This window comes from Nomascus leucogenys, chromosome 22a (genome assembly GCF_006542625.1).
Source record: "Nomascus leucogenys isolate Asia chromosome 22a, Asia_NLE_v1, whole genome shotgun sequence".
NCBI lineage: Eukaryota > Metazoa > Chordata > Mammalia > Primates > Hylobatidae > Nomascus > Nomascus leucogenys.
The window spans coordinates 122076743-122089634 of NC_044402.1; the positions used below are offsets into that span (position 1 = coordinate 122076743).

General features: G+C 40.6%; 1 protein-coding gene across 3 annotated transcripts in view; it reads right to left on the reverse strand.

The window, feature by feature from the left end:
* EPHA4 (EPH receptor A4) overlaps positions 1 to 12892 on the reverse strand; it is a 152325-nt gene that overhangs the window by 18928 nt on the left and 120505 nt on the right. For 2 of the 3 annotated variants that reach the window (XM_003272415.4, XM_030802352.1), the window contains exons 9-11: positions 7383 to 7441; positions 4752 to 4865; positions 4095 to 4280 (exon numbers count right to left, since the gene is read on the reverse strand). In XM_003272415.4, coding sequence (XP_003272463.2) covers positions 4095 to 4280; positions 4752 to 4865; positions 7383 to 7441 — 359 coding nt within the window. Of the gene's footprint in view, positions 1 to 4094; positions 4281 to 4751; positions 4866 to 7382; positions 7442 to 9911; positions 11327 to 12892 lie in introns of those variants that run through there. The other variant, XM_030802353.1, reaches the window with a different exon arrangement.

A 12892-nucleotide genomic window follows, 5' to 3' on the forward strand; every position in this document is an offset into this window, starting at 1 on the left:
AGGCAGAGGTTGCAGTGAGCCGAGATTGTGCCACTGCACTGAAGCCTGGGTGACAGAGTGAGAGTCTTTCTAAAAATAAAAAAATAAAAATCACACTTTTTATTGCTTCATTTGCTGTTTATTTAGACTTCAGTCTGGAAAAATGGCCTGAAATATTTCACCACTGAAAAGCACCCATAATTATTCTAAAGAAATACATTTTCCACCCAATGATTCTGTCAGCTTATAATTTCTGGCATATAGGGGATGGAGAAATTTTTCACTTTAGGGGCAAAAGTGTTGAAGAGTGGGTTTTTAATTCCATGAAGTCCAATATATCAATTTGTGATATTTCTTGATTGCTTGAGTTTTTGGTGTTGTGTCTAAGAAATCACTCAGAGGCAAACACTTTTGCATTAGAAAATAGTACCATGGACATTTTATTTTCAAGTGAGGAAAGGAGGCTGGTAGAAAAAGTGGGAATCTTGGTGCAGACCAAAGTGCATAAAACCACTTTTAAGTCTTTTCTTTTTGCTGGCAGAGGTGTGTCTGCACATCCTCTATCAATATAAATAGGAAATGCTTAGTTCTCAGATTCATTTACCCTCTACATGTGTGACCAGGGTTTTCTACTCAAAAAAAGAAAAAAATTTGCCAGGTGCAGTGGTGCACACCTGTAGTCCCAGCTACTCAGGAGGCTGAGACAGGAGAATCACTTGAGCCCAGGAGGCGGAGGTTACAGTGAGCCAAGATCGTGCCACTGCACTTAAGCCTGGGTGAATATTTTTTTTTTTTTTTTTTTTTTTTAAGAGACAGGGTCTGGCTCTGTGGCCCAAGCTAGAGCGCAGTGACATGATCATAGCTCACTGCAGCCTTGAACTCCTGGGCTCATGGGATCCTCCTGCCTCAGCCCCTTGAGTAGCTGGGATTCCAGGTGCTAGCCACCGAGCCCAGCTTGCGACCATAGTCTTCTGACAGAACAAATGTGCCTAAATGAGTTTTAATCAACCTGCCTCAATCAAAAGATACTTTGTCAACTAATGAGAAAGGGCAGCCTCTCATGGCTGTGCATTAACACCTCCTTGCATTTCACCAGATCCCTCTGGAGCTATGGAGACGACAGGAGAGGATCCAAAAGTGAGGGTCATGCGGAGAATTTATGGTCCTCCTGCCAATTTAAAAAGTTACTCAAGTAACTGCTGGTAATGAATTCACACGCTTCCACTCTACCCTTTCACCCTCACACCTCCCTAGTCGGACTCTTGGCACCATCTTCACAGTTTTTCTGCATTCCTTTTTCTGTTTATTAAAAGTATCCATTTGTCAGATCCTTTATGAGTCTACAAGGGAAATAAAGATGAATGTCTCCATAAGCAGAGGGGCTTATAAAATAGGCCTGGGCTGGCCTCTTGGATAGTGGAGTCTCCTTCCCTGCACTAGGCAGGGATGCAGTGGGGAGGAAAGGGATGGGGGAAGGGCATAGCTTCTCCAATAGAAATTTTAAATCATTTTAATTCAGTGACAACTGCATTATGCAAATACATCCAGTCGTTTATAACAGTTACAGCTGTAATAGCTACGCATTTTAGAGGCGCGGTGGGACTTTAATACAAAGATCCCCTGTTTCTTCTCTCTTCTGCAGAGGTGCTAGGAAAATCACTGTCTGCGACAGGAAAAACACCCTAAGTTGAACAGAGCCTCCTTTTTAGAAAACGGACCTGCAAAAGTATTTAAAGGGAATGTTATCTTTTAATTAAAGTACTGAAGGGCTCTGGGCGGCCCTGAAGGCCACAGGCAATAGAAAAATATCCTGTGTGTAAAACTAATCTCAAAAAGCAAATAGGGCTATTCTATGGTAATTATAGCCTCCACCTTAGGAAGAAAATTATATATCCTTAGCACCAAAGTTCTTTTTTTTTTTTTTTTGAAAGATTCCGAAGATGGGGAAAGATGTACCTACTTCTTAAGACATAATAGCACCGCTGAATACATACGAGGTTTTTTCTGAAAAAATTTGCTATTGTGCTAACCACTCTATTCTATTTCATCCCCAAAATAACCTTATAAGGCAAATGCTCTTTTTACCTCCATTTTACAGAAGAGAAAACTGAAACAGAAAGATTGAACAAGTAGTCCAAGGTCACAAGCTTTAGTAGCAGCAGAGCTGGTATGCCGTCGTTTGTCCCCAGGCCAATGGTTCTCAAAGTGTGATTCCCATACCAGCAGCATTGGCTTCACCTGTGGTGAGCCCTCTAGCACTCCAAACTTCCGGGCCGCACACCACCTGCTGAATCAAACCTCTGAGGAGGGGGCCCAAGAAACTGTCCTAACAAGCTTTCCAGAAGATTCTTATGTTTGAGGACCCCTGAACTCTATAGTGTATACTTTCTCTCCCATTTTAGTAACCACCTCATTTCTTCTTCCTAAGAATTTTGTATACTAGCCACCTGCCCCAGGTCTAATGTCTCATTTTTTTTTCTTTTCTTTTTTTTTTTTTTTTAAGTAGAGACAGGTTTCTATTAAAAAATAGAGTCCAGGTGCCTCTGTCACCTGGACTGAGGTGCAGTGGTACTATCATAGCTCACTAGGAATGATACGGACAGGCAGCAGGGAAATACTGGGTAGAAGAGGGTGGTTCCCTGCAAAGGCCCCACCTTCAACCCTGGAAACCATGGGTGTTCGCTTAGGAATAGTCAAACTCCAGGGGAAGATTATCTTCCTATTCCTTCCCCTTTCCAGCTCCCCATCCCGCTGACAGCCACCTCCATCACCCAATAAAACCTACACATTCACCATCCTTCAAGTCCATGTGACCTGATTCTTCCTGGACGCCAGACAGGAACCAAGGTACCAAGAGGGGAGGGTGAAAAAGGCTGTCACCCTGACTCTCCACTGAGCTGGTTAACACTTAGCCATCCACGGATGACAACTGCTAAAAGAGCATTATTTGTAACATCCACCTTCTGGGGCTCCAGAGGTCACTGGCAACCACTCGCCCAGGCTCCTGCAGGTGCTAAACTGTGTGCTCCCCTTCCTACAAGAAGTTTGAGCTCGGTGGCCAAGCAAAACAAGTCACACCCCATTACAAGTCCTACGAGGGGTCCAGAAAACTTACCCATCTCAACTACAGCCTCAAACTCCTGGTCTCAAGTGATCCTCCTGCCTCAGCCTCCTAAGTAGCTAGGACTACAGGTATGAGCGATTATACCCAGCATCAGTTTTTCTCTTTAACCTCCCCTCCTCCTACTGCTTCACCCCACTGGGGTGGCTATATTGCCATTACTCTGCACACGTTGACTGAAGATGCTCTCCACTGACACCTTGAATCAAAGAAGAAAAGCCTTGGCCTTCCAGGAGACATAGCCCCAGGCTTATAAGATCCTTGACTTGTAGTAACTGTAGTGTGTATGAGGGCTCTTGGAACAGAGCCACCTTAAACAGGGACTGCCTCAGCTGTACTGTCTATGTGGCACTTTATAAGTTGGTCTTAGCCAGCCTTACAGATTTATTCAGGGTTTGCTTCACAAAATGCATCTGTTGAGCTGTGTCACATTTTAACTGAAGCGTGGTTCACAGGCTCAGCGAATGCTAATGGACTAAAAAAGGAAAGTTCAACCAGGTGTTACTGTAAATAGGTGCTGAACTGCAACAGCCATAAATCAGGCAGAGCAGACAAGCAAATCCCCCAATATATTAAAGATTCCCAAGCTTCACTCTCTGCATCTGGAACCAAAGATTCCAGCACAAGGTGTGGCCAGGTTTTGTTGTGCTTTATAGGAAAAGTACTTAAATTTTATTTTGCTTACCATCTGCTTGAGCCTACCCTATGACAATCAGTTTGGCCTAGCAAATATCTGAAGGATGGCATGGCATACCAAAAATCTGCAATATTAATTTCTCTAAAATCTCACACAAGCTGCCTTGGAGATAGGGTATCAGCTAAAACCAAAGACCCATTTAGAGCTGACTACAAGATTAATGACTTGTCCTGCACTGATTTCCTCCTATTAGCAATCAGTGGGTCTGCGCCATCTGTCATTTTCCTGGAAAGAAAATGTGTGTTTAATTTCCCAGTAAATTCTAACTTGGCTTTGTAAAGGGGGTGACCCACGTACATTTAGTGACCACGCCTTCCAAGTGAATGATGTTTGGATGGTCAAACTGTCCCATGATGCTGGCCTCACTCAGGAAGTCTCTCCTCTGTTTGTCTGTATAACCAGCTTTCAGAGTCTTGATAGCCACACAGATCTCTCTCTTGCCAGGCACTTTGAGACGCCCACTGCATACCTCACCAAATTCACCTTTGGGAGAGAAAAAGAATCTACGATGGACCAGAAACACATTCAAGATGAAAGAATAATAGCTAACATTCCTTGAGTGCTTGTTACATGCCAGGCCATGTGCTAGTGCTTTGCATAGATTATTTCACAAAATCCTCCATGCAACCCTGAAGTAGATGCTACTATTAGCCGCATTTTATTCGAGAAAACTAAGGCTTAATGAAAAAAACCTACACAAAATCTTAGTAAGAAATAGAGTAAATCTTTTGAATGCAATCAACCTGATTTCAGATCGCATTAAGTTTCTAAGAATAAAATCAAAATTTGTACTGGAGTTCTTTATAACACATGATACTTTATACTCAAAAAAAGGAAATTTCATGTATATAAACACATATAATATACTCACAAAAACATTTACATAATCCACACACATATTTAACATCCACCAAGAAAACAGACTCATTAGCAGACAGACACTCAGACACTTACCAACTCCTATAACTTTTTCAATCTTAATGCAGGATGCGTCAATTTCTTTGGCAAACTCTCGAACTGCTTGGTTGGGATCTTCATACGTAAAGGGGTCCACATATGTTCTTACACCTAAGTGATAAACATGATAAGTTGGCTGAATACTTCTAAGGAACCACTAATAAACATAAGTAGTCTGGGTCTAAAATTACAAAACATAGGAAAAGTCAAGTTAGCTGTAAGGTCTTGACATATGAAAATGGTTAAATTCTTGCTCTGGTTTTCATTAGTGGGTAAACAAAATATTGTTAGCTACTTAAGAGGCTACAGCTTTACTGACTTCCTGGAATGTCTTCACACTTTAAGGACAAGATTTTTAAAACAACCCATCCCATGGAGGAAATTTGGATTCTGTTAGCTAAATACTATTGTCCCAAGCAGTGGCTCATAGCTCCCTTGCCTTTGCATGAAGTCCTACCCACTACTTTCAGTTATCCTCCCTCAGGGAAGAAAATAGAAGCTTTTTAATTGCAAACAGCTCTTTCCACATGGTGTCACATTTTGCCCAATATCTGGATGAATTAAATATGTGACCGACAATTAACAAAATTAGGTTAAACCCAAGTTAAAGTAGACAATAAGGTTAATATCAGCTAGTTGATTTGAGAATACAGACTCTGTAGTGGACCTCCACTTCTTTTCTGGTTTGGAAAGAAGGTGTCATAAGCTGAGATATTCAAGTTTTCCAGAAAATTTCAGCTGGAGATAACCATTGTAGCCTAACTGTGAATGGCCTGGACATCAGGAAGTACAATTCAGCCATATCTCATACTACTCATAAACTAAATTTAGATGTGTTTGCAGGCAGCCCAGTGACAGATATCTGGACCAAGAGGCAGAAGTCATTGTAAAAAGCTTTGTCCTGGCATTTGCACCTCTCCCTCCTGGAGCTGTTGGGGCACTGGGGCCCAGAGGGTATGAAGGACACCAGTTGGCCCAGTCCCTTTGCCTTTCCAAGCCTGTAGGTCTTGTCCTCATCCCAGCACCATTGGTTAGGAATAAGCTCCTTAAACTGGCAATTTCTTGCTACTTCTTTTTAATAGATCAGCTTTTTAAAAAAACATATATCCCATGTAAAAATTTAAAAAAAACATATATCCCATGTAAAAAAAACCATGGTTTTAGGAGGAAACGAGGTGAATAAATGGAAAGTTGTTAGACACTCCATATCCCTCATCACTTTATATGCTATAGCCAAGAAAATCTTCAAGATGAGTCTTGTTACTCCCAGTTCCTGTCTTTCTTCTATCTTTTTTTTTTGAGACAGAGTCTGGCTGTGTTGCTCAGGCTGGAGTGCAGTGGTAGGATCTTGGCTCACTGCAACCTCCGCCTCCTGGGTTCAAGCAATTCTCATGCCTCAGCCTCCTGAGTATCTGGGATTATAGGCGTGCATCATCATGCCTGGCTAATTTAGTTATTTTTTGTAGAGATAGAGTTTTGCCATGTTGGCCAGGCTGGTCTCAAACTCCAGATCTCAAGTGATCTGCCCGCCTTGGCTTCCCAAAGTGCTGGGATTACAGGCATGAGCCACTGTGCCCAGCCAATCTTTCTTCTGTCTTTCTGCACTAATATGTGAGTGACTTGTTACATGTGGCTATCTAACTATAAATAAGTTAAATTAAAAAATCACTTTCTCAGTCATATTAGCTACATTTCAAGTGTTCAATAGCATGTGTGGCTATTGGCTTACATATTGGACAGTGCAGATATAGAACAATGTTATCTCAGAAAGTTCTAGTGGACAGCTCTCCTGGATAGTCACCAACCGCTGTCCATTTAAAAGTCTTCTACTGGCTGGGCGCAGTGGCTCAGGCCTGTAATCCCAGCACTTTGGGAGGCCGAGGCGGGCGGATCACGAGGTCAGAAGATCCAGATCATCCTGGCTAACACGGTGAAATCGTGTCTCTACTAAAAATACAAAAATTTAGCCGGGGGTCGTGGCGTGTGCCTGTAATCCCAGCTACTCAGGAGGCTGAGGTGGGAGAAGGGTGTGAACCAGGGAGGCAGAGCTTGCAGTGAGCCGAGCTTGTGCCACTGCACTCCAGCCTGGCTGACAGAGCGAGACTCCGTCTAAAAAAAAAAGTCTTCTACCTTGCTTAAGTCACTCTAGAGCCACTTCTTTTACTGGCTTCTTTGACCTCTTTGGAACATCAAAATTAGAATCCACTAAAAATTTATTGATAGTCACTAATTCTATATCACATATAGCCATTCCCTGGAAAGTAGCAATTACTGTTACATTTCTTATTCTTTTCCTCCTCCTCAAATTTCCAGCTTAGATGAAAAAAAATACCCATTTAATTTTGCCACCCCGCTACAAGAATGAGCCAGCTAGACTGATAACTTTCTCAGGGTAGAGGATTAAATAAAGAAAAGTAAAAATCTAAAGAAACTCCTCTACCTCATCCCACATCTTTAATCTCACCATCCAAATCGCCCATTTCAGTTTGATACCCAGGAAGTATATTATTGGGATAAGGAATATATTATATAACATTAATAGTCACGTAAATATTATTTGGACATGTTTAAACTAGAAAACATGCGACATGCTCTAAAAATAAAATTTTTTAATCCAATTTTTTGTACCTTGATTCAAATGTTTCTCTTCATCCGCTTCTTGTTTGGCTTTACTGTATTTACTCCGTCTATTAAAATTTTTTTAAAAAGGAGAATTATTTTCCTCAAACACCTAAGCTTTAATACATGCCATAAGACAAATTCTTTGCTACTGTAAGTCAGGCAGGTATGCTATGTACATTTCAGAGATGAGAAAACTGAGACTTACAAGAGATTAAATACTTGTCACCTGGGTAGTGAGTCATGGTTTTAAGCTCAAGCAGTCACAGACACCTCTGAACCACAATTTTAAACTGAGGTGTCTTACAATAGGTTAAAGCAAATATTTTGTAATATAATTATAATTTAAAATCTCTCAGAGAAAATTTATCTTATTGAAGATAGGTTTATTGGCTATTTTTCCATTGATATAAATGTACATGTGTACATATATATGTACATGTGTGTATATATGTGTGTGTATGTATATATACATTCTAAATTAAATTTCCATGAGTAATTCTGTGTAAATCAAATGGCAATAATGTTCAGTATGTGACAGGCAATAGTAAATATTATTGTTATAACCAGATAACTACTACCACAAAAATTCATTATCATATTACACGATACTCTTGAAACAATACTTTTGCGATTACTAGTATCTGTTGCTGCATACAAATTCCCAACTTATTAACGAAAAGTTTAAAAGTAAGTATTTGCTTTGTACTGAATTATGTTCCCTAATTTGTAAAAAAATGAGCAAGGGTAAAAGTGAGAAGCTTTGTTTTGCTTTGCCTAATTCACTTTCAGTAAAGTGGTGCATTGTCTTAAACCTGGCATTCTGCTCCTACAACTTTTAATAGTGTAAATCTGGCTTTGTTATAAAGCTTTGTGGATTAGAAATCTTCAGTACATATAAATCTTCAATCAGGAATGTATATATCTCTCTTATACAAACTGGAAAATCAACTCAAGCCTTGCAAATCAAAAATCTTGAATACATATATGTAGTGAGCCAGGAGAATATATATCACTTAAAGGAATCAGAAAATCAACTCAGTTGATATCACAGCTGTTTAAAGCTTGGGAAGTTGAGGCCAAATTAGTAAATAAAATGTATACATTTATGTTTCTGTCAGAAAGGTACAATTTACACTGGAATTTACATTCTGTTTTCTTAGAGCTTCAAAGACAAGGTAAGGCAAGACACTTATAGAAAAAGAAACAGGGTCTGAGATAAGGAAAAATTCCCCCAAGGCCAGGTGTCTTGGCAGTGTGGTCCTGTCAAAATCCTATACCCTGAACTCTTAAACTTTGAACAGGTAGAAAGGCAGATGATTATGAAAAACAGAGAATAACAGAGAACCTAAAGGAGCCAGGCAGTGCAACCAGAGAGGCAGCGGATCCCGGTCACATGCTCCAAGCTTCCCTCCCACATTCCTCTCCTAATTGTCAGCAGCGCAGGAACCAGCTCAGCAAATCAGACCCTCAGAGCCTACAGATGTTTCTCCGTGTGGATAATTCCCTGGCAAATAATAATATGTTGCACTTTTACACTGCATTTAACTTTTCAAAGTGCTCTCATCTCATATATTATCTCCTCCCCTGTTTGCAAAGCAGGAACCAACTTAGCAAAACAGAGACCCCAGTGACTACAGCTAACTGTGAAGTAGGGTATTTCAGTCCCAAATCATAAGCTTGCATTTTCCTTTGCATTTAACTTTTCAAAGGGTCTATTTTTATTTATTTATTTATTTATTTATTTATTATTTTTTGAGACAGAGTGTCACTCTGTTGCTCAGGCTGGAGTGCAGTGCCATGATCTCAGCTCACTGCAACCTCCACCTCTAGGGCTCAAGCGATTCTCCTGCCTCAGCCTCCTGAGTAGCTGGGATTATAGGCACCCGCCGCCCACACTCGGCGAATTTTCTATTTTTAGTACAGCTGGGGTTTCACCACGTTGGCCGAGCTGGTCTCAAACTGTTGACCTCAAGTGATCCGCCCACGTAGGCCTCCCAAAGTGCTGGGATTATAGGCATGAACCACCGCACCCAGCCAGAGTCTATTATTTAATTGCATCTTCATGACAACCCTTCGAAAGCAACCAGGCAGACAGACACGCTCGGCTTCCCTGTAGATGAGGACATGCAGCTGGGGTGGGGTGGGGGGTGTGGAGCAAGAGGATCACCACGTCCTCTCCTAGCAAGTACAGGACTTTGTGGAAGCCCTGATCCAGCCCACGACTTCATAGGGCCTCTCTTACTGGAGATTAGTTACATAAGGATACCTGGTGAGAGTTCATTATAAGTAGTATTAGGTTTTATATCAGTACATTCACTTAAAATGAATTCAACTGTTCTTAAAATCCATTGCTTCATCCAAGTAACTAAACAGGTTTAAATACCCTGAAGCCAAACAACTTTCTATAAAAGATGAAATCTCCTCCAATCTTCTTCCCCTCCCTCCACCCCCGTCCTTTCCCTTCTTTTAAAGGAAATATAATGATCAGGGACTACTAAAATAACATTTTATGTCAGGAAAATGCCATTGATTGGTCCCAAGGGTGTGATAGGGTCCTGCCAGTCTGAAAGATTGTGTCTTATCAGAGCTCCTAAAAGCATTATCTAAAATTACAAGTATATCTTTTAAACCACTTAAGGTCTCGAATACTGATTTGAATGTCTTTCCTTTGAAGAAGGAAAAACTAATGCATAGAGTGAGAAAGCTTTGGTACCAACTTAAAATTGTCAATGAAACAAAAACCTGGCATATACCATAGAAACCCATGGCCTGAAGCTGCCCGGGAAAGTGTTTATCTGTTTTGCATCAAGCACATTCATTAAATATGTGCAAAGCCAGAGGAAATACAAAATGACAGGGGTCATTGATTATAAGGTTGACACGCCCATCCCTTCCTCAGACTTCTAAACATAGAAGGAGGAATTAAATTAGTGGTGAAGGTGTGTTTTTAAATGAGATTTTTTTTACGTGGAGTGTTATTTGGAGGAGAGGACCCTTAAGACTGCAGGAAATGGCTGAAAAAAAACACAAGGATTACTGTTGAAAGGCTAATAGTAGTCTGTTTGCTTTTTAAAAATACCTGGAAAACAAAAATGCCTGTGTCCTGTTCTACCTTTAACACCTGATGGCCCTTTTGCCTTGGCTCCGTGTAGGACAGTGTGGCCCATTATCATCCCAGGAAAGAAAGCCCATTGAAGTTCACCACTGGGGCAGCCAGCCTGCAGGAAGCCACACTGCCTGAAGTCCTAAGTCAAAACTGACATCTGAGGCTGATCACCTGAACGGCAGAAGGAAAACTTTGTTGAAGGTTTTCTAATTATAGAGATGTGGACAAGCTGATTAAAACTGGGAAGGAGTGGAGTGTTTTGTTAGTGAATGCTCCAGAAGGAAACATGGACCCTTTCAGCCACAGGAGTTGGAGAAAAGAGGCCACATTGCAGGTGAAACTTTGAAAGAGTGTGAACTAAGCCCTCCTGCAGTCCAAGGGACAGGGTAATAAGGGTATTAACAGACATTGTTGCAGAACAGCGTGAGCCCTCTCAACCAATGTGCTGTTCCTGGCACCTTGACTATTCAATAAAACAAACAAAATAGAGAGGGGGAGCAAGGCAGGGGCCCAGCGTAAACCGTGCTTTTACTAAATTACTAACTTTTCTGGTCAAGCGGACAGATTTGATTGATGCGGTTCACTGTTCCAAAACTAATTAGTGAAAGGTAAGTAATTTATTCAGCTAAAGTGCATATTAAAAATAAAGCAACGTAACTAGCATGGCTCCAGGAGGTCCCTTTCCAGCACTGAACGGCATCACCCATGAAGATTCACAGCAGCCATTCTTCTTTAAGCTGTCATTGTTCTTGCACCGAATGATGTCTAAATGGTGTTCATGAGTAGCATGTTGAAATGGTTGCACGCAAGTTGTTTAGAAATGTTCCCGAGGTATCATCTGCCCCTAGTTGTGTGAATTTACATGACTTCATCAGAGCTGAATTAGGCTAACATTTAAGTGTTTTCATTTTCACATGATCGTAATATTCCAGGGAAGGAAATTAGGGCCCAGGCGGACCACTTGAGGTCAGGGGTTCACGATCACCCTGGCCAACATGGTGAAACCCCATCTCTATTAAAAATACAAAAATTAGCCAGGTGTGGTAGCATAGGCTGAACAATAACTGTTTTGGCATTGTGTGAACTCTTAGCTCCAAAGTGGAATATCTTAACCTTCAATAGGAGGAGAAAATTAACTTGCAAACTCTGACTTTATATTGTGCAATAGATTTGAACATTAATTCACAGATTACAAATCTTACCAACATCACTAGCAGACTCTTGAAGCTTTGGTTCCATAGAACTGCCAATGTCAGCTTTTTTATGTAGGTCAACTTTGTCAGTTAAGAAGATATTAAAATAACATATCTATCCCAGTATTGGAAGTTAGGAGAGCTGAATTCCTGTCCTGATCAGCAACTAACTCGCCATGTGACCTTCGTTTATTTGTTTAATCTCTTTAGGCCTCCAGTACCTAATATATATATAAATTTTGCCATAACCACTTCATTTTTTTCTTAAAATCAATTCACTTCTTTTTCCTTATCCAGGTAAAGGGGGTACTTTATAACCCTAACATAAATGGAAACCCAGTGTCACTAGCAATCATTAGAAGGTTTGTATAAAAACAGCATGTGCCTGGTTATCAGTAGTACTTTCCCTCACTACTAAGTTATCCTTTAAGAAACAGGGGCTATTTTTGTATTCTAGTCTTTTCTTAAAATTGTTTTTCACATTTGAATAATAAAATACTGTTTTGGGGCCGGGTATGGTGGCTCACGCCTATAATCCCAGCGCTTTGGGAGCCCGAGGCGGGAGGATCACCTGAGGTCAGGGGTTCGAGACCAGCCTGGCCAACATGGTGAAACCCCATCTCTACTAAACATACAAAAAATAGCTGGGAGTGGTAGTACATGCCTGTAATCCCAGCTACTTGTGAGGCTGAGGCATGAGAATCACTTGAACCCATGAGGCGGAGGTCGCAGTGAGCTGAGACTGAGTTATTGCATGCCAGCCTGGGCAACAGAGTGAGACTCTGTCTCAATCAATCAATCAATCAATCAATCAATACTGTAATACTGTTTTGGAAAAAACACTACCCTAAAACAATCTGAATTAATACTAGTTTGTGACGCTTTTGGAGACAACTTGATGAGATCATTACTATAAAAGGGAAGAGGGTGTCAGAGAAAATTAACATCGATTCAGTCATTAGTCTTGGAAGTTATGACCTTATAATTTGTATTTTAGGATGTCATTGTTAACAGTCCTTTTAAAGATCACTTTAAAAAAACAATACAGAAAAGTGGTTATGTTGTGGAGATCACAAATATATAAATATATAAATGTGGAAATGTTGACTTGCTGTAGAGAATTTACAAATAGAGATTTGTTTGTGGTTTGAAATAAAATTTATAGGGACAGCATCACATAGGTGCAAGAAGTGTTGTGCCTTAAAATAACCTAGATA